This window comes from Octopus bimaculoides, chromosome 5 (genome assembly GCF_046866305.1).
Source record: "Octopus bimaculoides isolate indiv1 chromosome 5, ASM4686630v1, whole genome shotgun sequence".
In the NCBI taxonomy this organism is placed as follows: Eukaryota; Metazoa; Mollusca; class Cephalopoda; order Octopoda; family Octopodidae; genus Octopus; species Octopus bimaculoides.
Window position 1 is genome coordinate 120,354,401 of NC_142932.1, and position 25,714 is coordinate 120,380,114.

General features: G+C 38.1%; 1 protein-coding gene across 1 annotated transcript; it reads left to right on the plus strand.

The window, feature by feature from the left end:
* Positions 1–4,704: 4,704 nt before the first annotated feature.
* LOC106879053 (integrator complex subunit 15) lies at positions 4,705–25,214 on the plus strand. The gene is made up of 7 exons (XM_014928477.3): positions 4,705–4,782; positions 13,145–13,335; positions 14,662–14,871; positions 16,499–16,667; positions 17,239–17,811; positions 23,554–23,593; positions 24,372–25,214. Exons 2-7 carry the CDS (start codon positions 13,153–13,155, stop codon positions 24,421–24,423), a joined length of 1,227 nt encoding a protein of 408 aa, XP_014783963.1. The 5' UTR covers positions 4,705–4,782; positions 13,145–13,152; the 3' UTR covers positions 24,424–25,214.
* Positions 25,215–25,714: the final 500 nt, after the last annotated feature.

The window sequence follows — 25,714 nt, forward strand, 5'->3', positions numbered from 1 at the left end:
TTTGCATTAAGTTCTAAAATCGTATGTTAGATAACAAGACGGTTTTTTCTGAAGAGCATGCCTTGTTACTTAACCATGCTGTTTTAGTATATAGGGCGAAACCGATTGGTAAATTCGGTTGTAATAGATCTATAAAACTGTACATTTTGATTAATGTGCAGAGTATCTCAACTGATCAACATGTAAACTCCGTAATGTCCTTTGCCCTGAAGATATTTCACTCAAGATCTTCAAAATGTAAACTTATATTATTATTATTATTATTATATGTTTTGTAATTTGTATCGGGTATGAATTGAAACAATTATAGGGAAATTATTGATTAATAAGTTAATTTATATCCATTAAATCTCTCCATTTTCTTACTTAATAATAATATTTGATATTTTTATAATATATTTGAAGAAATATCTCTTTAAAATATAATATATTAAACCAGTATAACTTGGATAAAACTATCCCTATAAGAGGTTCAAATATCGTCATAGTGACTAATTATACATAGATGTGTGTGTGTGTGTGTAACTGGGTATTAGTATTTTTTGGTCGATAACTGAAGGATTTGGAGGCTGGTGTCTGTCTTACGTGTACGTTTTGTAGAATTTAATGCATTTTTCATTAATGGAATAACTGAACGCCACGCATCCCAACTTTTGTTAACAATATATATATATATATATATATATATATATATATATATATATATTATCTATAAAAGGCAGATTTGTGTGTGTGTGTGTGTATCTGTGTGTGTATGTTTAAAATTCATACATTTACACAATTCTAAATTTCTTCGATGAAAGAATCGGAATTAATATTCTAAATACAATAAGTTAGGTCGCAGCGTCATTTTTTCAGTCAAAATAACTCCCAATTACGAATAAAATCCATAAAACTACATACAAAATCACTTTTACCCTCTAAAATAATCTACTTCACTATTCCTACTCCTCTTACAAATCGTTTCAATTGCTACTTTTTCTTATGAACGTTTACGAACGATCCAAGAAAAAACAGAAAGAAAGAGTGAGAGAAAGTTGTGGTGAACGAATACAGCAGGGTTCGCCACCACCCACTGATGGAGCCTTGTGGAGCTTTAGGTGTTTTCGCTCAATAAACACTCACAACGCCCGGCCTGGGAATCGAAATCGCGATCCTACGACCGCGAGTCCGCTGCTCTAACCACTGGGCCATTGCGCCTCCACACATAGAAATATATATGCGCGTTAATGCAAGAACCGAATGATTGCGTGAGAGGTCTGAAAAGGTTCAGAGAGGAAAATAAAAGGTTGGCGGGATGAATCCTCTAAAGGGTCAGGACCAGAGATGGTGTGGGGATAACCATGTAAGAAGTGTGTAGGTTAGCTCATGAGTTCAGGAAGGTATCAGGATAATGTGAGTTCTATAAACTGATTCTCTTCTCTGCTAAGCAGTGTTTGCATTACCTACTGCCAGTGAGATATGGCCGAGGTTTTTCCAGCATCCTCCAATTGATGTTACAATAACGTTGCTTTTTTTTCTTTAAATGCCATAGGCAACTGATCGTTATTTAGTAGGGGGCTTTTTTCTTTTCCAAATAATTACTATTTGCTACAGATATCAACTGCGGAAGTGATTGTTTCTAATTTTTCACAAACCAATATCTCTTCTAAATTCTTCCATCTAAAAAAAGAAAAAAAAAACTCACATATGCCAGTAACATATCTCCTACTCATAAGCTAGATTTATCTATCTCTATTGAAAATTTTAATTTTAGTTTCTCATATTGTTTTTTCACCTTCTAGACTTTTGCATCTATTCCACTGCTGATTATGCTGTAATTCAATGTCATTATTTAGACATCTTTTTCATACTTCTCCACAACTGTTTTGAGGAAAACAACTATTTGGTGTTTACTAAATTCTTTCCTAATTGTATAATTCATCCCAGATTTTACTAAGAACAGAAAAAATTTCATAGCTTGTTTTAGGACCATACTTTAAATAGTAAAGTAATTTTCCTGTATCTGTTTTCAAACGTATCTTTCAGTAATTAACATAGTTGGGATGTTCAATCCTTAAAACGAGATTTATTTAATAAGTAGAAAATGGATGTCCATCGTATACAGCAGCTATAAATCCAGTCTTTAAGAATTTCATTGAGTATTAACAACTTTTGTTTACCTGATCGGTTCATTTTAATTTAAAACTGGCGAAAAACGTGAGAAAACTTTGAAAAATTGAATCATGCTCACCGTCGTTCGTTTAGCATCTGTTTTCCATGCTTATATGTGTTATACAAGGTAGGGGCGGTATCTTAGGCAGAATTTCTCATTTCAGAGAAACTCGACTGCGCGAGATAGCGACATTTTGTTGACAAGAAATATCAACAAATGTCACCAATTGCCGTCTAGCTATAAAACAATGTCGTTTGTAACTGTAGCACCTGTCGAACTTGAGTATTGAACATGGCATATATATTAGCCGATACTCAAAAGGGTGAGTATCGTGGATTTTAGTAGTACTCAACGATCACTGGAGAGTTTGCCGAAAATCAGGGTTTTTATAACTACTCATACACGAATCATAGAACCCCGTGAAAGATTTCTTCAACGAAGTTCATAATTCGTATATGGGCAGTAATTTTTAACCAATGAGAAATCAATAATTTCTCATGTTCGGGCAAACGAACTTACGTTCTCTCTCCGCCTCTTATGAGTTTGCTACACACGACGAATATCATCAACTTTCCCACGCACGTATATTTAATCATCACCAATGATAATACAATTGCTTTTCTCAAAATTACATCAGTAAACAAATGCAAACTAGTTCAGATAAAATAACAAACGTATATAAAAATACTGGCAGCCGATTCACTATTTACGATTCCAGAAAAATGACGACCACAAATAATTTCACAAACAGCGTCTCTCTGTCTTTGTGTGTGTTCTCTACCGAGGTTGCAAGTTTTGGAAGTAATCCAAAGTGTTGTTAAAATAATTCAGGCCACATTATAAATCCAAAATCTGGCAAATTGTCAGAAAGCAACAAAATATCGTACGAAGTATGGCGCCAAAATTAAGATATATATTTTTTCATTTTTCAAACCAGTTTTTAAAGTATTTCAATATAAAATATTTTGCCCTTATTCTGAGGCCTCTTACCCCACCATAGTATTGCCACAGTGAGGCCATAAACCTTCCGAGAAATACTGTTCTGGTTAGCATCTTCTGTGTAGCTATCACATGTCGGTATCAAGCTGAAACGAAAATTTTTTTAAATGCTGAATTGTTTTGATGAAAAGAGAAATTTTCCAAACAGTTGCATATATTCTTTTGTCTGCATTTCTATACATCTTAAATTCGGGGAAATAGTTCATATCCAACTAATAAACATCTCTTCCATTCTGTATTTTACGCAGCCTATCTTTTAACTTCCATCTCTTTGGATATGCTCAGTTCGTATTGTAGTCGGCGGTGGGCTGCCTTTCAATGATTGCACGGCCTTCCTCGTTTTAAGTAATTTAGTAAAGATTATTCCATAATTCGGAGACAAATAGGAGAGCTCGTCTTTTGGCGTCAAACATGTGTCTTAAAACTAATTGAATAAAGACTAAAGTTCTTGTGACAGATCGGTTGCAAAAGCATCCAGACATTCGTCAATCTTGCACACACGAAGTTACAAAGACAAAAGCAATAGCCATTTTCGCTTCCAATGCAATATTTGGGCCAGTGTTGTATAGATAAGTGATTCGATGAGTGGAAGCAGAAAGTAAAGAGGAGAGAGGAATATGTAGCACAAACAGGACAGATTACTGGACGAAATATAAGAACAATGTTAAGATACGGCAAGGATATAGAAATAGAGAAGAGATTAGCAAAAATGAAAAATTTAATAAGAGTCAAACTGAATTATGAGATGTTCGAACCCGATGAAAGAGTGGTATTATTGGAAAGAGAGAAAGGAAAGGCTGATGGAATTATTTGGAACCAGAATCAGACCTACAGGGATATATATACAATAAGATAGTTTACCCAATGTGATGGAATTAGACAACCTCATGGAATACATAACAGACAAAAGAAACTATATATTTCTGCAGCAATCCTTGATGAGTGGGCCATTGTTCTTTAAATTACACTATTATTTTTCTCGAAGCCGACAAAACAGGAATAACAGCTAAATTGGCTTCTGATATGTTTGTCTAACATTTATTTACAATAGCAGTCTAGGACTCAAGAGTCTCTGCTGCTAGCTTTTTTTATTTTTATTTCAAATATGCGTCTTCTTGTGCAGGTGAAGCTTCATACGAATGGAAATATCTTACCACGTCTCCAGTTTTCGTAACTTTGCTTTACATCGATTTTTCTTCTCATGGCACCCAAAATTTAAATCCAGCTATTATTACTGCAAACTTATCTAGTCTTTTTTATTACTTTACATCAACGCAAATGGCTATTAATTGTAAACTCCAAGTTGTAGTTATTCTTTTAATTGATCTTTAACTTTCGTCTTTCTCGTTTTACATAAAAAAATAACTGGATTAGTTGAGTCACCTTTTATTAACTAATATGTAAAAATAAAAAAAAAACTGGGAAAAGGGAAGGCATTATATTTCAAATAAAACATTATTTCAACGTATTAAGAAAGGCGGGAAAAATAAGTAAACGGAATAATATTTAGAGAACACTGAATTTCGGCTCTGACCGTCATCCGTGACGTCACATCTCTAACCGGTGTTATTACATTCGTTGCTTCTTCCTTTTCTAAAGATCCTTTCACAACTTACAATGTAACAACGGTGAGACAAGTCACATTTAATTACATTTTATTCCATCCACGCTCCTTTGATCCTTATAATTTTACTGTGGATTTTAAAACTTGTTGAAAATATGTTGTCCTTTAAATAATTTCCTGTTTGTTAAATAAGTAATTCCTCTCTCACACACACACTTCTCTCTTTATGTGTGTGTATATATATATATATATATATATATATATATAGATATAGATATAGATATATATATATAAATATACATGTGGTGCGTGCGAGAGTGAGTACATGTGTTTATTGTTCCATCAATCGGAGTCGATCTATAATAATTTTCTCGAATGTAAACTGTTTTTATTTGCGTTGTGTGTTTATGAGTTTGGGGCAAACAATAGATATTCGGAAGACGATCAGGTGTTTTCTGTTGACTCTGTTGTCTTTCTCCAACTTTATGGTATCACTCCGATTGTTCCGTGCTCCTTTTAAGCCGAATCATTTAATCGCAGAGGCGAATTAGTTTTGAGGTTATCTTGTACTTCAGCTGTCAGAATTGAAGTATAATGTCAAACAAATGCACACACACCCATATATATACTAACATCCTTATCTAAACTTCATTTATACTATAATAGTCCGGTAGAGAAAATAAAAAGAGAATAAAGTAATAAAAAAAAAAATAAATAAAAAAAAACTTTGTTAATCAATAATAAATAAAACTAGATTAAGTTGCTTATTTCAGTCCCCGACTCCGATTTTCAATTATTACAGTTAAACACACGATAACCAGAGCATGGATGGCTGACAGGAAGAACTTGACAACTATTTTTTTCCTATCGTAGTTTCATTACATTTCACAGCATATCACTGTTCTCTAAACACTGAAATAAACTAACCCAGGAGCTTCTATCTAGTTGGTCGATCTGCTAAAACAGATAACCTAATCTCCCCTCAAATCTCATTCTGCAATCGAGCAGGAAATTGAAAGTCTTAATTACTATAACCTTTAATTAGTGGAGTTTTATAGAATCATTATCATTTCTGACCCGATCTTTAATTTTCGTAATTTTTTAGTATTTCTGTTACACACACACACACACACACATGGATAGCCAAATTGGTAGAATTGAATGCAGCATCTTGTACTTCCTTCTCTGTTCTGAGTTCAAATCCACCCAACTCGAATTTACGTTTTCTTCTGAGGTCGATAAAATTAGTATTGGAGTTGATTAAATTTACTAAAATCTCACGAGAAATCGGTAGTTTTTGTTGCTTAGCTCACAAGTCAACTCCGATCGAGGAGACCAATGTTTAATCAAAGCATTTCATTCATGACCACTCCATAATTTCCCTATGCGCAAGGACCACATTATCCAAAGTGTCCGTTTTAAAACAGGAGAATGAGATTAGAGGGAGATTTGACTGCTGTTTCTAGCAGCTCGCATAACTATGTAGAAGTTCCCCTGTTGGCTCACGCGAAGGTGGTGACCCAGCAGGGGTCGCAGTCCAATGACAAAAAAGACATTTTACTTATGGTTTTATTGGATTTGAGGTGATTTACCATCCATTTCTAGCAGGTCGAGCACCATGTAGAGCCCTCCCCGTTGGCTTGTTTTCTGTTGTTTTGAAACTGTTGAACTAAAATTAGTTTCCATGCAATCTCTTTATATATGTTTATCTTTTTCTATATGTTTATACACCTCGTTTCTCGAACTTGTTCTTCCTTTTCCTTTCTTCTTCTTTGGATCTCTTCGATTTTATTTATATATTTATCCCTTATTTTCTTTTGATCTGCCCATTTATTACATATCTATTTATTGATCTGCTTAATATTCATCCATTCGATCAGTGTTTTTCTCACTCTGTTCATTTTTTAAACTTTCTCTTTTAGTCTTGCTCTCTCTCTCTCTCTCTCTCTCTCTCTCTCTCTCTCTCTCCCTCTCTCTCTCTATCTCTCTCTCTCTCTCTCTTTCATCTCTATTTTTAATCGTCTTCTGTCATTCATACGTGTTCTTAGTTTTTCTCGTCTTTCTGGTTCTATATCCATTCTGTAATAAAATTAAAGGCAATCCTTCGGTATTGGTACACGCTGTCGTTCATCCATACAACCTTCCCTAAAGACAGATAAAGAGGCCAGGCTGAAAATAAAGTGAATGACATGTCTCCATATACCGACACTCTTTAGACCAATGCTGAGAGATCGACAAGTTAAATAAATAATGTTTTCTTAAAACAACCAGAAATGAGACTGATAAATGCTGTGTTGTTTTCTCTCGTGTAGTTTGAATAGTGACTGATAGAATGAGCTCTCACCGTCTTTCAAACAAGTACGTCACCAGTTATAACCAGGGGTTGGACCCAAGGAGAGGGTGCTGAGGGGCACGTACCCCCTCCTCCGGAAAAGAAGTGCGCCCTTTTAAATAATGTTATTTGGCCCTTTTCTCCTGTAAATGGATTCCATTCTGACCTTGTGCCTTCCCTTTGAAAAGGACTGCACCTGATAACTATCTCTCAACCATTGCAAGCACGTAAAACTATCTATGTATGAGAATATTGAAGACATTACGACTTCTTTAGTGTTGGTGTCATGAGAGGAGGTAGTTAGTGTATTCTGTGAAGTGGTTGGCAATATGAAGGGCATCCAGCTGTAGAAACCAGCCAAAAATGAAATGTATAAGAAATTGTGTGACCCTCAAACCAGTCAGTAAGTTTGAATAAGGATTGACTCGGGTAGTGATGACTTGTCAAACCTATGATAGCATGGGAAGCTGATATTAAATGATAATGGCATTGGTTATAACTTCATGTCTTGATCCAATAATTTGATATTTCTGTAATTCTATTTAAGGCTTCCCCTTGTAACAGCTAACCGTAATGCTGCTAAACCAGTCATTGGACATGGCACCTTCTTGTATAGCCTGAACGAATATACAGCTAAGTTGTATCCTCCTATGCCAGATATTTTAAGCATCTCAGTGGTAATTCCTGATGAACCAGGGGCTTTCCTTAACTTCATATCCTTAATTGCCTTATCTATCCTGCTGCTGTCAACTAGGTTAACTGGTCCCTCTGTTGGATTCACATTTGGAAGAGTCTTTTTCTCTTGTGCACTCTCCACATTTAATAACTTTACATAGTAGCACTTCATTGTCTCTTTCTTTTCAGAATCACTAAAATACAAGCATACCATTATCCATCCATACTTCTTTCGAAATCTCAGTTCTCTCTGAGACATTGTCTTGTAATCTAGAACACCTCAGTCCTCTTGTCCTCATGCTGTAAGACATTGGTAAACCTCTTCCTTTCTGCTTTTCCCCATGCTAAATAACCCTGTTACCTAGCTTCTCTCCTAACTACCTGACATAATTCATTGCTGACTCCATTTTCCCAGTCTTTTTAAGACTCTCTTTTTGTTTTTATGGTACTTTCTACTGCACTGTTCCACCACCATGTCATCCTGAATTGAGCTGAAACTTTGCTCCGGCCACAGATTTGGGCTTGTAGCCCTCGCAGGTTATCTCTTAAAAACTTCTAGTTGTCCTCTATGCTATTTGACATGACCTCCTTTTCCATCATCCAGTACTTCAACTTGTATTTCTCTGAATTTCTAACTGTTTAAGAGATCTTTAAGCCTTCATATCTTCCCTTTTGAAGCTGGTTGTGTCTGAGTCCTTAAGTCTGAAGTTACTAACTACTAACCAATGTTGAGTTGTACATTCTCAAGCACCTTCCTATTCTGTTTTCTGGTGAGAATGTAATCAATTTGGCTTGCGTGTCCACCAGATTTATTGCTGATTAATGAATGGGAGAAAGAGAGCCTGCCAAATGTTGACCCAACTGAGGGACCAGCTATTCAAATTGACAGTACCTTGGTAGATAAAGCAATTAAAGCTATGAAGACAGGGAAAAACCCCAGACCATCCGGAATCACCGCCGAGATGCTTAAAGTATCTGGTGGTGTAGGCTGTGGTATAGTTACCTGTATAATTAACCAGGTGATTCATGAAGGAGTCATATCCAATGACTTGTGTAGTTGCATTATAGTCAACTGCTACAAAGGTAAAGGTGACGCCTTAGATAGAAATAATTACAGAAGCATGAAGCAGTTGGATCAATTGTTGAAAGTCTTGGAGAGGGTCATAGCCCAGCTAATTAGGGAGAGAGTTAGTTTAGATGAGATGTAGTTTGGGATTGTGCCCGAGAGAAGCACCACTGATGTTATATTTCTGAAATAAATGTCACTGTTACATTATTTAAGACTAATCTTAGTTTAACAATCCTATCACATACTCCGACTCCTCTGATCATCTTATCAATCCATTTTCCTTCCAAAAGTATACCTCTACTGCCAACCCAGAAGAATTTATATCTATGTTCCTTGCTCAAGAGCAGTCTAGCTGAGGCTCTCCTCCCTTGTACCTCTCTTGCACATATCTACATCCCTTTGCTCTATAGCATTTCATCAATCTCACCAGACCTACCTTCCATTTTGCTACGGCACAGTCCAGCGGCACATGCATAGCTGTAATAAATTCCAATTTTTCCTTTCTGTCTTGGCAATTTCACATAGAAGAAAACTGTACCCCAAAGACTAGTTTTTACTTTCAAAGCCTATAAATACTTCAGCTCCTGGACGCCTGTTGTCTCTCTGGAAAGTTCACATGAGAACCACAACGGTGTCACTAATATTTCTACTCATCCAAACATTGTGATCAAAAAGAAAGACAAAAAAAAAAGAACTTGCTAATTAGCATGAAGTTTCTCATGAAGACTGTACTGTCTCCTCTCTTTTTTTTTTTCGTTACTATTATCACCACTACAGTGAAAGACTTGGGGATCACTATGTGCACTGATGCATCATTTCGTATGCACATTACCAAGATGGCAGCAAGATACAGAGAATTGGCAGGATGGGTATCAAGGTCCTTCAAAACGAGACCAAGAAACTATGTTGACCCTATGGAGAACCTTTATTCTCAGCTGCCTGGACTACTGCTCCCAGTTAGGGTCCCCACATAGTGCCAAACTAACTGCAGAGCTTGAAGCAGTCAGACGCCACTACACTAAAAAGATTGAAACAGTGCAGTGGATGAGCTACGGGGACAGGCTGTGAAAACTGTGACTTTACTCCTTGCAGTGAAGGTGCAACAGATATGTAATAATCTACATATGGAAAATTCTGGAAGGGCTTGTACCTAATTTTGGCATTGAGTGTTATACAAATGCCAGAACTGGATGGCATTGTATTGTACCAAAAGTACTATCCACTCCATCTAAATTCAGGACCAGGTACTGCAATAGTCTAGGGTTTAAAGGCCCACGGTTCTTCAATGCCCTGCCACAAAAATGAAGAAACCTGCATAAGGTAGAAGTAGATGTCTTCAAAAAGGAACTAGACATCTTCCTCTCCACAATACTAGATGAACCAAAGGCCTGACATGAGGTGCAGATGAGGGCAGCGGAATTAAACTCCCTTATAGACCAAATGGGCCAACAGCTGGGACAAAGGCACATACAGGAGAGGTGATGTGAAACACCCCAGACTGAGGAAAGACCATGGTAGTGCTCCAGCATGACCGCAGCCACATGGCTGAAATGAGGTGCAGCCTTTCAGCTTACCAGCCCCAGTCAAACCGTCCAACCCATGCTAGCTTGGACAACAGACATTAAATGATGTGTACAGGGACGCTGTCAGTAAGGTGAGGGTTGGCAATGAGTACAGTGAAGAATTCCGGATTGAGGTAGGGGTCCACCAAGGTTCAGTCCTCAGCCCCCTTCTATTTATCATAGTCCTCCAGACAATAACACAGGAATTCAAGACGGGATGTCCCTGAGAGCTCCTCTATGCTGGTGACCTTGCACTAATTGCTGAGTCACTATCAGAACTATAGAAGTTTCAGGTGTGGAAGCAAGGACTAGAATTGAACCAATGTCCTAATAATTGGGAAGGTAGACAAAACACAAACCCCTTCAGGTAGATGGCCCTGCTCAATCTGTAGAAACTCCATAAGATGTACCCAGTGTAAGCTATGAACACATAAGAGGTACAGCAATATCAAAGGAAGGCTAACTAACAAGATAGTTTTTGTATGTGGCAGATGCTCAGGAGCAATAAACACTGAAAATGTGCAGAAAACAACCTTTGCCACACTCCAGGGAGAAAAACTAGACGTAGTTGATAGCTTCCGCTACCTAGGTGACCAAGTTTGTAGCGGGGGAGGGTGCACTGAAAGTGTAGCTGCTAGAATAAGAATAGCCTGGGCAAAGTTCAGAGGGCTCTTACTTCTGCTGGCAACAAAGGGTCTCTCTCTCTCAGAGTAAAAGGCAGACTGTATGATGCATATGTATGAACCGCCATGCTACATGGGCCGTGACTGCTGATGACATGCGTAAGCTCGCAAGAAACGAAGCCAGTATGCTCCGATGGATGTGTAATGTCAGTGTGCATACTCAACAGAGTGTAAGTACCTTGAGAGAAAAGTTGGACCTAAGAAGCATCAGTTGTGGTGTGCAAGAGAGACGATTGTGCTGGTATGGACATGTGGCAAGAATGGATGAGGATAGCTGTGTGAAAAAGTGCCACACCCTAACGGTTGAGGGAACCTGTAGAAGAGGAAGACCTGGGAGGAGGTGCCTCCACAAAAAATTCCAAATTTTATTTAATTTGCTTTGTGGGAAAGACTGTTCCAACAAAGTCGCATATTGTCCTTGCCTTCAAAACGCGGAGTAGATGGAACAGGGACAACTGACGAAAGGTTATACTCTTTATGTTGCATGTCTCGTTTCTCTGTTTGTTTATTTCGTTCGAAAAATTTTGTTTTCTGTTTTCATTTCTCATTGTGTTTAACGTTTTTTTTTTTTGATGTCCTGTACCCATATATGCATGTATGTATACATATAGATGTAGGTATGTACATATATGTATGGATATATGCATATATATATATATATATATATATATATATATATATATATATATGTATATGCATATACATATATGCACACACATGTATGTCTATACATATATTATTGGTTGCACATTACTGGAGTTTCTTTTAATTTGTAATTTAGTTTACTTTCACATGTGGTACACTGTAGCACACCAGCAAATAGACATCACTCTATTTGCATGTAAGTCAGTGACCAGTTTCTAGGTTACCCGTGTACATGCTATTTATAAACCACAATAATGGTGAAATGTTGACCTCTGCCTTTCCTGGTCACTTCAGGGTGAGTTGTCTCACCAGGCCCAGGATATATTGTTTTCTTTAACCCTTCGTGTGATGTAGGGAGCTTTCCCCAGACACTGCCCCACGGTAAATGGACATTTAAACAAAGTGCTCTTACTATGCATGTGCTACTGATAATGGTTATGCCGGTGGCACATAAAAAGCACCATCCAAACATGGTCGATGCCAGGTCCGCCTCACTGGCTCCCATGCCGGTGGCACGTAACATGCACCAACAAATCGTGGCCGATGCCAGTACCCACTGACTGGCTCTTGTGCCAGTGGCACATAAAAAGCACTATCTGAATGTGATCCATACCAAACCTGCCTGACTGGCTCCTGTGCTGATGGCATGTAAAAAGCACCCCCTACACTCTGTGTGTCTGTGTTTGTCCCTCCACCATCACTTGACAACTGATGCTGGTGTGTTTTTGTTCCTGTAACTTAACTGTTCTGTGTCTGTTTTGGCATCGTTTTTATACTTGGATGCTCTTCCTAACACCAACCACTGTGCAGAATGTACTGGATGGTGTTTTACATGGCACCAGCTGAGATGAAATCAGTTTCGCATGGTTTTTACAGCTGGATGCCCTTCCAAATGCCAACCACTTCACAGTGTGGACTGGATGCTTTTTACATAGCCCCCAACTCTGGCAGGGTTTGCTAACGATTCTGCTGGCTCACTGCCTTAATGTCCACTTTTTCACAGCAAGGTTAATAATGTGTATTTATTAATACCTTACATCTGCATTTATACTAACACTAAAGTAGTACTCTTGTGCTAATTAAAAATGTTTTCATCTTTAAAGACGAGGTGAGTGCTGGTGGCACATGAAAAACAACATTCGAGTGTGGTCATTGCCAGAACCACCTGACTGGCCCTTGTGCCGGTGGCATATAAAAGCACCCACTACACTCTTGGAGTGGTTGGCGTTAGGAAAGGAATCCAGCTGTAGAAACTTTGCCAGATCAGATTGAGCCTGGTGCAGCCTCTTGCTCACCAGTCCTCAGTCAAACCGTCCAACCCATGCCAGCATGGAAAGCGGACGTTAAACGACGATGATGAAGATGATGTTCATCTCAGATATTTTTAGATGAAGAAATTGGTATTGGAATATGTAAGGAGAAAATAAAAATAATAATAACGTTCTTCTCGTTTCTTTCAGGAGTTAAAATGTCCAACATTCTCAAGCGACTCAGCTATCTCGACTTCCCTGAGTGTACAAGGGAGGCCCTTCACTACCTGAGCCGCTGCCTGAGGAAAGAAACTGGTGGAATTCCAGGATTAGGAGGAGGTGGAGAAGACTATACTGTGGAAGTTTCTAGAGATTTCATTCATTTTGCCTGCAATCCAAAGGTATGTCTGTCTTTCAGTTTGCTCCATCATTTTCATCATCATCATATTTTCATTACTTGTTTTGTTATTTTTATTTTTTTAACCACAGGTCTAGCCTTGTTGAGCAGACTTATGAGTTGTGACCATCCCATTTTGTTCTTTTGTTTAAATAGAAGAACTACATTAGCCAAAGTCATCATCATTGTTTAACGTCCACTTTCCATGCTGGCATGGGTTGGACGATTTGACTGAGGTCTGGCGAACAAGATGGCTGCACCAGGCTCCATCTAATCTGGCAGAGTTTCTACAGCTGGATGCCTTTCCTAACGCCAACCACTCCAAGAGTGGGTGCTTTTTACATGCTACCAGCACAGGAGTCAGTCAGGTTGGCCTGGTATCAGCCACGTTCAGTTGGTGCTTTTTACATGCCACTGGCACGAGAGCCAGTGAGGCAGACCTGGCATTGACCATGTTCAGATGGTGCTTTTTATATGCCACTGGCTTGGGAGCCAGTCTGGGGGTACTGGCATTGGCCATGTTTGGTTTGTGGCTTTTATGTGCCACCAGCACAGGAGCCAGTCAGGCGGACCTGGCATTGACTACATTTGGATGGTGCTTTTTACGTGCCACCAGCATGGGAGCCAGTCGGTGGGCACTAGCCCCAGCTATGATATTGGTTTTACTTTACTCAACAGGTCTTCTCAAGCATATCATATTGACCGACGCATCAAGGGTATTCTTAACAGGGCCAGACATGCGTGGCTGTGATCTCACTTTAGTTTCCAGGTCTTCTCAGCAAAAGAAATATCATCATCATCATCGTTTAACATCCGTTTTCCATGCTAGCATGGGTTGGAAAGTTCTACTGGAGTCTGGGAAGCCAGGAGGCTGCACCAGGCTCCAATCTGATCTGGCAGAGTTTCTACAGCTGGATGCCCTTCCTAACGCCAACCACTCCGAGAGTGTAGTGGGTGCTTTTTGTTATATGTTATATAAAATTTTAGTAACAATCTTATATGGACCCTGGGTGAAAATCATTGATGTAAAAGTTTCACTTATTATCTCCTTTTGTTTCTTCTTGTGTTGGATATAGAAATAATGATGATGATGATGATGGTCATAGCTGGAATCCTTTTAAACATACATCAGCCTGCCTGGTTAGGGCTGACCTGGAACTAAACAACACCAATAAAATGAAAAATATATTGGCCAATGTAGTCTTGGGTGTATCACACCTGGAAAAAAAACCCCAAAACATTGGATGATCTCTATCTGTCTCTGTCTGTCTGTCTGTGTCTGTCTGTTTGTCTGTCTCTCTCTCAGTTTTGTTCTTAATTACTCTTTCAGCGACTCACTGCCATCCAAGAACTGCAGCTACTCGAAATTCTCTGCTCATACATCACTGACCAGAAGGAAAATGAAAGAAACAGCATATTTGCCATCATGTTTGCCGGGGAAGCGGCCTTGTTGAAAGTCAATTTGCTGACCAAGCTTGTTTCCATGGCAATGTCAATAAAGTGTACGGCTGTTCTCGACTGTACTGCTCTATGGATGCAGGTATCTAAACACACTCCTTGTTTTCACACTTCTTTAAATTTTTTTACCTTTATTTTCCCACGAGGAACCAGCACCAGTACATTTTATGTGGCACCGTGGTTTTAGGATATCATTTCTGTTTAGGTGGACAAGTCTTCTTGAGTACAGCAGTGCACCACATTTTCTGATCCTTTGCCCTCTCCTTCCTAAGGGGTTGATAAAAATAAATTAGCTGTCAGTGTACTCGAGTAACCCCCTCCCAACAGTGATAAAGTACTTTCTCTTAGCATACTTGTCATCATGGACAAATGTGCTATATTCTTGTTGGATTCATCATTATATCTAGTTTTTTCAAAACTCATTAACCAATAGTGTGTTGACTATGTTTGGTTTTCCTGATAATGGTATATCTTGATGCCTGTAAGCTGGCTTCTTGCTCTTATATGTATGCACATCTTCCAATTCATATGTGTACATCGTCTCTCACATACACACTGTCATATTCTTACACAATCTTTCCCAAATTTATACACACTCTCTTTCAATTTCACATACACTCTCTCTGTTTCACTCACACACATGCAACGGGTGACCCATGATAAAAGCATATAAAATATCTGTTACAATTCATGATGGACCACTAAATCCACAAGTTTTTTTTATTCTTTCTCCTTTTATTCTCTTCCTTTTATATTCTCTCTGTTTATTTCTTCGTGTTCCTTTCTGTCGAAGAGCGTAGGCTCGAAATGTAAAAGACTTTCTCACCTTCCCGAGCATCAAAATAATACACCTGCTTGTTGTTTATACACCTGTCTTCATCTTTTGTAAATTTCAACGATATATATATATATATATATATATATATATATATATATATATATATATAAGAATTTAAGGAATGGAGAAAACGCATGTTATAATTGCATACTTTATTCCTACATATGTTTCAAAGGATTACAACCTGTGTGATCCATAGGGATCTTTGATATCAAAGATCCCTATGGATCACACAGGTTGTAATCCTTTGAAACATATGTAGGAATAAAGTATGCAATTATAACATGCGTTTTCTCCATTCCTTAAATTCTTAAATATACTCAAATACCCAAAATTTCAAGGAGTTCCTGCCTTAAAAACAGGAACTAAACCACAGTTATTTTGTGTTCTTTGCTACATTGGTTTCTATTAACCCATTTATTCTATCAGAAGAATTTTTATTCATTAAGATAGAAGAAATACACATAATTATATATATATATATATATATATATATATATATATATATATATATTTAGAGAGATTTAGAAATGATTACATTTATTTCTATTTACACACACACACACACACACACATATGAAATAATTAAGATTCAGTTGAATTAGGTCCTTAAGTTGAAGCACCATGTCAGTCTGGTATTATCCGCACAGCTGAAAGTAAGGTGAATAAAATCAAAAAAGTAGTAATATCATCCTGTGTAGGACTGCCACATTGTGTTGGCAAATACGTACACTCACACATATATGAACACACTGATATATACATTAATACATTCATATATGCATACAGGGATATATACCCATATATCAACACACATGCACGCTTATACAGTACATTAATACTTGTTATAACTTATATATTTGAAATGCAGGAGCGAGGCTGTGACAGTGAACCAGTGTGCTGCATGGCCAAATCCATGGTCAACGACTACTGCCAACTGTTTCCAGGTGTGATTCCAACATTTCAAGCACTGCCCAGTATCTCACCACTATTTGCCTGTAACTTCATTGCAGCGGTAACCGCTCTATTCCCATGTAACAGTAAGTTGAATGAGTTTTGTCTCTTTTGTTTTATATGAAGATTGAGGTCAGGAAAAGTATCTTTCTTAACTGTTTAACCCTTGGATCAATCTGTCAAATGTAATACTTATTTATTCACTTTGTTTTGAATTAATCATGTGTTATTACATAGCTGCAAGATTTTGATATCATCATCATCACTTAACGTTCATCTTCCATGCTGGCATGGTTTGGACAGTTTGACAGGAGCATGCAAGCCAGAGAGCTGTACCTGGCTCCAATTGTCCATTTTGGCATGGTTTCTACAGCTGATGTCCTTCCTAATGCCAACCACTTTACAGAGTATACTGGGTGCTTTTTATGCGACATCAGCACTGGTTAGGAAGGGCATCCAGCTGTAGAAACTCTGCCAGATCAGATTGGAGCCTGGTGTAACCATCTGGTTCGCCAGTCCCCAGTCAAATCGTCCAACCCATGCTAGCATGGAAAGCAGACGTTAAACGATGATGATGATGATGATGATTGATTCTAATTGATAATGACTTACCTGTTACGATGTTGTATAAAATGGTGGTTGTTTCATTTGTTACAGCTTTAGATGGTATGCCGCCAGAGAAACTTGTGGAACATGTCACCAACTGGATCTCCTCGGATAGCAGACTGTGTTCGGTGTCTATGCGTCCAGCATCCTCTGGCAGTAGCTATCGGATGTTCGCCTCGCACGGCTGCTCACCGTTTCCTGGACTCACCAACTGGTGCGTCAAGGGACCCGTGCTATGTCTCAAGGCCACTGACAACAACAAAAACTGCTGGGGGGACATCGGGGTGGCCAATACCTGCAACAATAACAATCGACTCCAGCAGCAGCAGCAGCTCTTCTCGCGGCTCCACTTGGGGGTCCTTCAAAGCCTGCTCGCCAACAACGCAGCAGCAGCGACCGGTACCGGCCGGACTGCGGTCAGTGGACTGCTTGGCCCCAACGTACCGAATGCCACTGGGCACCCTTTCACACCGGCTGACATCAAAAAGACATCTCAGGAACTTATGGACATTTGCAAACGTTACGGTTTATCACCAGAGGAAGAGACTTGCCTCTGCTCTGTTGAAAGACTCGGACAGATTATTCAAGTAGCTTTAGCCAGTGCGACTCTTCGAGTCAGACCAGGTATGTATGTGCTTTCTTGCAAATTTAATTAATGTCTTTTTTACATTTCTTCTTTGCTGTTTTATGTGTTTATATATTTATATTATAATGGAGAAAGCTGCTTATTAATTAGGTATGTAACAGTTACTAAAAGAAAGCAATTATTAAAGGCTTGACCGTCTGGAAATTTTTTTTATAAATTCAAGTTCAAAGAAATTTCTGACAGTTATTGAATATTTGAACTACAAGTTTTTCACAAATTTAAATATTCGTTGCATTCACTGCGGAGTAGATTTAATAACCAATATTAATTCGTTGCAGGTGAAATTTTCCGTTTTCATTTGCAACAGTCTCTCACTCTCTCTCGCCTCTATTTTCATTTCAATGTTTTCCTTTCAAGTTTTTAATTCACTATTTGCAAAACTCACAGTTTATTCTATATACGTAATGTAAAAAATTATTTATTGAATGAATGAATGCTATTAGACAAAATAGGTGTATAACTTTGAGGCTTATTTTTAATAAAATGAAACGTTTTTAATATATCGGTATAATTTTTTTTAAAAAAAGTGATTTTGTTGGTGCGGCTGTTTGGAACGCTATAAGCCTTACAATAATAACTATGTGATCGCTGCTATTTCTAGCACGTTAAATCTTGAAGTTTCTTTAAATTACAGATACATTACGACTATAATAAATTACTGAAAGAAAAATTTACTTTCTGAACTTGCTTTTATCAGTGAATATTTCAAGTTCACAAATTTAAATATAGATAGATCTGTCTGTCTGTTTGTGTGTGTGTGTGTATGATGCTTTGTAATTGAATTTGGTAGATGGAAGTTACTGCCATATGTGTGCATGTGTGTGTAAGTGCTTATGCCTCCTAACAGATCTGTGCTATAATGCAATAAATTTTTCTCCTGATGTGATTCAGTTAGGCAATTTCTCCTATATATGACCATTTGTCTGTTTGATCAGGGCTAACCTTGGTCTAAATACCATCATGAAATCTCTCTTTTTTTTTTATTGAGATATACTAGTTTTTCAGCTTTTGGGAAACGTAACAAAAACAAAAACAAAAAATGGAAAAATATTAGGAAAGAAATCAAGCAAAGAATCCAGTGTAAAAATGATGAAAAAACCCCCCCAAAAATCCTGTTAAATTTCTTTTGATGAAGCATTTGGCCACATGTTGCATGTAGCAGATTCCCAAGAGTAGATTAAAAGAAAGAACACTCATAAAATGAATTCCTTCAAGAGCTCAGAAGGCTTTCTAGAAGTAGTTGATAGACGACTTAATTTGTTGTGCTGGTGTCATGTAGAGGCACCTGTGCCAGTGTCATATAAAAGCACCTATGCTGGTGCCACATATAAACTACCTGTGTTGGTGCCATGCAACAGCACTGGTGCTGGGCCCGCATAAAAAAACATCTGGTATACTACATGAAGTGGTTGGCTTCAGGAAGGGCATCCAGCTGTAGAAACTATCCCAAAACAGACAATTGGAGCCTGGTGCAACTCTCTGGCTTGTCAGCTCCTGTCAAACTGTCCAACCCATGTCAGCATGCGAAACAGACGTTAAATGATGAGAGTGAAATAAAAACAGGATGGGAAAAGTTCAGATTACCATTATCTCTGCTGGCATTGAAGGGATTCTCTCTGTGAGTGAAGAGAGATTGTATGGTGCTTGTGTGTGAAGTGTAAAGCTGCATGGTAATGAAGCGTAGATGCTGGATGCTGAGGGAGGATGTGTGAAACCTGGAAAGAAATGAAGTGGGTATGATCTACTGGATGTTAGTGTGAATAAATGATGGAGCACAGATTGACTTGATGGAATTCATTGAGGTAGGATTTTCTGCATCCAGAGACCCTACCTGTTTCCAAGCAAAGTAATATTTCCCCTGTGACCAGACATGCTTTCATGGAAGGCAGAAATGATGGGACACACTTGTGTGAAGGTGATGCTCGTTTACAACTATCATACAATATGTCATGACAAAGAATCACACACACACATATGCACAAACATTTATAAATATCTACAAAGATGTAAGAATTGCAATTATCATCATCGTCATCATCGTTTAACGTCCGCTTTCCATGCTAGCATGGGTTGGACGATTTGACTGAGGACTGGCGAACCAGATGGCTGCACCAGGCTCCAATCCGATCTGGCAGAGTTTCTACAGCTGGATGCCCTTCCTAACGCCAACCACTCCGAGAGTGTAGTGGGTGCTTTTACGTGCCACCGGCACGAGGGCCAGTCACAAGGTATTGGCAACAGCCACGCTCAAAATGGTGTTTTTTACGTGCTGCCTACATAGGAGCCAGTTCAGCGGCACTGGCAACAACCTCGCTTGAATGCTTTCTAACATGCCACCGGTACAAGTGCCAGTAAGGCGACATTGGTAACAATCACGCTCAAATGGTGTTATTTACGTGCCACTAACACGGAAGCCAGACAGCTGCTCTGGCAATGATCACGCTCGGATGGTGCTGTTAGTGCTCCACTGGCACAGGTGCCAGTCATTGAACTTGGTTCAATTATGATTTCGATTTTTGCTTGCAAGCAGCACAACCACTTGGTAGTGAGTGCTATGTAATCTCAAATATAATGCAGGTCTCATGTTTTGCAGCTAAAAATCAATATATTTTACCCCCCTTTTTCAAATCTCAAGTATAATGCTATTCACCAATCTCAACTTTATGTTTAATAATAAATCTTGTATTATAACTGTGTAAAATTCAGTTACAGGTAGTGTCCCTGTGACTTGTGGAATTATAAAATGCATATAACATATAATGTGTTTTGTTTTCTCACTTGGCGTTAACTGCTATGTAAATATATTGTATTTATTGTAAATAGAAATATACCATATGTACTTGTGATTAGGTCATGCCCCTAGTTTAGAGTTAAATTTTGGTACAAAATTTTTTCTCTTCACATTAAAAACTGCCATGTCAGTTCCTATTTTTTTTCAGTTAAAATGTCGTTGTCGTTGTCGATTAACGTCCGTTTTCCATGCTGGCATGGGTCGGATGGTTTCCAACTCAGAATTTCTGGAATCACCATTGACACTGGCTGACACTTATTGTTTGATTCTCCATATACTGCATTAATATTCCTCGCACATTCTGTTGCGTTGCCTTTATTGAACTCATAAAGCAAATTATGCCGAATATGCTCCTTTGTCACTTCTATTATACCTTTGAAAAGATAAGTGTTAAAATCGAACTGCACTCTTCAAAACTTGCACTAAGAATAAGGACAAGCTAAAATTACTGCTTTTATAGCCAGTTGATGCAGGTAGTTTATCCCCCCCCCCTCAGACTTTCAGTTCATGCAATTGAAAAACCACATTATTTATTTATGGGATGACCCTATATGTATATATATATATATATATATATATATATATATATATATATAATTGAAGGCATAAGTAAAATCCAGGTCATCCTTTGGTAGCACTTCAAGCAGGATCCTAGCTTGTATAGTGTTTGTATATTAGTGTAAAGGTTAAATTCACCAAAATATGATTCGTTACACTTAGGTCAATTATTAAAGGAGTACTCCACCAATCCAAAGCAAGTATATCAAACAATATGTTATAATGCTCACAGAGTTAAGAATAATAATTTTAATTACAGAAAAGATAAGTCATATCAATGCTACATATGTTTCGGTGAATTAACGTAATTTATTTCCTATTGCATTGAAAGTTATGTAATTCATTAAGTAGATTCAGTATTCATTCACTTCTTCAGAAATCACTTATCAAATAAATGGCGTTCATTAACTGAAACGTACGTAACATTGATTTGATTTCTCTTTTCCACAGTTTAAATTATTGGTATATATAAAAGCATTTTACATCCACTTTTCCTGCTGGTATGGATTGGATGGGATATCATAGTGCTACTAAGGAGCTGCTACTCTCAAAATCAAAGTGTTCATTTTCTTATTTCTTTATTGCCCACAAGGGGCTAAACATAGAGGGGACAAACAAGGACAAGACAAAGAGATTAAGTCGATTACATTGACCCCAGTGCGTAACTGGTACTTAATTTATTGAACCCGAAAGGATGAAACGCAAAGTCGACCTCGGGGGAATTTGGACTCGGAACATAAAAACAGACGAAATACCACTAAGCATTTCGCCCAGCTTACTAACATTTCGTATTTCTTTATTGTCCACAAGGGGCTAAACATAGAGGGGACAAACAAGGACAGACAAAGGGATTAAGTCGATTCCATCGACGCCGGTGCATAACTGGTACTTAATTTATTGACCCTGAAAGGATGAAAGGCAAAGTCGACTTCGGCAGAATTTGAACTCAGAATGTAACGGCAGATGAAATGCCGCTAAGCATTTCGCCCTGTGTGCTGACATTTCTGCCAGCTCGCTGCCTTCATTTTCTGTTCGTTTTCTGACTAAATGCTCTTCCTAATGTCAACCACTTTATATTAGTGTGTACTGGGCACATTTTCTCATATCAATAATTCTTGGGAGGTTGAATAATCCTCAATGAGACAGAGTTACACACACCTCACAACATTGCAATTTCTCTGCTTGTACAGCAAACAGCTTTACATTCTAAACAGCAGAGGCAACAATGATGACAAAAAAGACCAGAAAAGGCATAGGAGTGGCTGTGTGGTAAGTAGCTTGCTTACCAACCACATGTTTCCGGGTTCAGTCCCACTGCGTGGCACCTTGGGCTGGTGTCTTCTATTTTAACCTCAGGCCGACCAAAGCCTTGTGAGTGAATTTGGTAGACGGAAACTGAAAGAAGCCCGTCGTATATATGTATATATATATGTGTGTGTGTATGTTTGTGTGTCTGTCTGTTCCCCCCAACATTGCTTGACAATGCTGGTGTGTTTAGGTCCCCGTAACTTGGCGGTTCGGCAAGAGACACCGATAGAATAAGTACTAGGCTTACAAAGAATAAGTCCTGGGGCCGATTTGCTTGACTAAAGGCAGTGCTCCAGCATGGCCACAGTCAAATGACTGAAACAAGTAAAAGAGTAAATGGGTATTTGAGAGAGAGAGAGAGAACAAAGGCATCAGAAGGTCCAGAATGGTTTCAGAGGTGGAAGAAACAAGGGTATGATGAAGGGAAAAGGCAGAGATATGTAGGGGTGGTGTCAGGACGAATGTGGGTAGCAATGGCAGATGGGTGACAAGATAAAGACGATAGGTTCCTGGGGAGGGCACTAGAGGCGTGTCTAGAAGTTTGCTCTGCAAGGACATGGTTCCAATTCAGTTTGACTCTGTGGTGTTTTGGGCAAGTGTCCTCTACTGTAGCCCCAGGCCAACCGAAGCCTTGTGTGGGGTTTTGGTAGATGGAAACAGAAAGAAGCTCATTTGTCTTGTGTACGTGTGTGTGTGTATATAAGTATATGTGCGCACATACATGTATGTGTGGGTGAGAGTCTTTGTGTCTCTTTGTCTTGACAATGTGTGGTAGTTGTAAATGATCACCACTGTCATACAAGCAGTGTCATATATTTACAATGTTCTGCATAACTATGCCTGGCCAAGGAAAGAAGAAATCTTACTTTCCTTGGAAACAGGCGAGGGTTGGTGACAGGAAAGGCATCTAACCATGGAAAACCTGCCTCAACGAACTTGATCTGATCCATGCAAGCATGGAAAAATGAACATTAAATTGATGATGTTGATGATGATGCTAATATATTTGTGTGTGTTTCAAATTGAGAAAATATGTATTCATAGATGTATATTTATTTTTCAGCACAACTTTGTGAAATCTTGCAACTTTTGCCAGCAAATAGGTAAGACCCTTCTTTATAACTTGCATAACTTTTGTTCAATGAAATTCCTCCTTGCATCAGTTTCATACATAAAAAGCATTCTCAGGTTTCTTTATGCGTAATTACATTATTATTATTATTATTATTTGCTAATAAGGTGCAGGAGTGGCTGTGTGGTAAGTAGCTTGCTTACCAGCCACATGGTTCCGGGTTCAGTCCCACTGCGTGGCACCTTGGGCAAGTGTCTTCTCCTATAGCCTCGGGCCGACCAAAGCCTTGTGAGTGGATTTGGTAGATGGAAACTGAAAGAAGCCCGTCGTATATATATATATATATGTGCGTGTGTGTCTGTATTTGTCCCCCCCCCCCCCAACATCACTTGACAACCGATGGTGGTGTTTACGTCCCTGTAACATAGCGGTTCGGCAAAAGAGACTGATAGAATAAGTACTAGGCGTAAAAAGCAACCACTACACTCTCTGAGTGGCTGGCGTTAGGAAGGGCATCCAGCTGTAGAAACTCTGCTAGATCAGATTGGAGCTTGGTGCAGCCATTCAGTTTGCCAGTCCTCAGTCAAATTGTCCAACCCATGCTAGCATGGAAAGCAGACGTTAAACGATGATGATGATGATAATGCATACAAAAAATATTTAATAATATATCCATCATATATATGACTCAGTTGCTAGTTTATTTAGATCTCTAATACTTGTGCAGTTATGATTAGGTTCAAGTATTTAATTACGTTTTTGGTTTTGTTTGATTCATGATTTAATGTTCCTTTCTTTTTCCTTTGTAGGTTACTCAGATTGATAAAAACACTCCACCAAGGAAATGGCTCTGCTGTATGAAGAAAACTTTCCTTCAGCTGCATTCATCAACAAAATATATACACCACAGGGCTGGGGAGAGGGGAATATTTGCTTCTTTCAAGCAACTGGGAGGGAGGAAAAAATCTTCAAATCCTCATAGGGTCATGTCCATAAGAGAGGTAACTCTGCCACTAACTTCTAACTCTTCAAATGGAGGTAAATAAATAAGTAGATTCAATGGAGAATTTACATTTTTTTTCTCTTCTGGATACTTTTATACAAATAATTCCTCTACAATTGCTCCATCTATTAGGGTTAGGTTATTCTAGTTCTTCTTACAATTAGATTCTTTTTAAAATAAATTAAGTTATTAGTATTTCTCCAATTTGATTTCAGAAATCATAAAATAAGTTTGTATATCACAAGGAAATACCATTTCTTATTGTATTAACTTTTATTTTGTTGTTGATGGAAATTAGCTCAAATTTCCTTAAATTCTCGTTTGTTTTTTTTTTTAATGTTTCATCTTTTAACTGGTTTTAGTTCAATTTAAAAAAAAAACACTTCTAGATATTAATGCAACAGAAATAGTAGTGAGTTAAAATATATATATTATATTGCTCTTTATGTAATTACTTTTCTAAATAACCTTTTAATGTGAACAAAAACAAAAAAAATGTGACGAGTTACCTCTCTTGTTATGCAAGCTCTTCACAACCTCCTGTTGGCAGCAAATGTCATCGGTGAATGAGAAACCCACACTGTTTGGCTCATACAAAATCTGTTTCCATCTGTTTATCATTGTACTATAAATTCATTCCATATCAAAACTGATTGGTTTTTTTTTTAATATTTGTTTGTTCTGTTTTGTCATCATTGGTTAATTACTTGCAATTCGTTTTAGCATTGCTTGAAGTGGTAGTGAATCTCTTCTTTCTTCTTGACTAAAATAGATTTATCTTTCATTCCGGTTACCCTTTATTGACATTTGAAATGGATAACTGAAAATTTCATATTCGCTTTGTAATGCTTTTATATTTAAAAAAAAAGGAGAAAATGCTGCAAAGACTTGCAAAAATATTTGTGAAGTTAATGGAGAATATGCTGTAAGTGAATCAACTGTTCGAAGGTGGTTTGCAAAATTTTAAGCTGGAGAGTTTAGTTTGGAAGTTGACAAGTCGCAGTGGAAGGTATTTGAAAATGGATGATATTCTGAAGGCAAAACTCAAAGAAATCTCAAATATCATGACTAGAGAACTTGCGGAGGAGTTGGAAGTTTCTAAAAGTACAGTTCATGAAATATATCCCTTTTTGCATCTTAAAAAACGCT

Coding starts and splice junctions, on each gene's coding strand:
- LOC106879053 (XM_014928477.3), top strand. CDS start 13,153: ATGTCCAACATTCTCAAGCGACTCAGCTATCTCGACTTCCCTGAGTGT. Junction 13,336..14,661: donor ATTTTGCCTGCAATCCAAAG/GTATGTCTGTCT, acceptor TTACTCTTTCAG/CGACTCACTGCCATCCAAGA. Junction 23,594..24,371: donor CAACTTTTGCCAGCAAATAG/GTAAGACCCTTC, acceptor TTTCCTTTGTAG/GTTACTCAGATTGATAAAAA.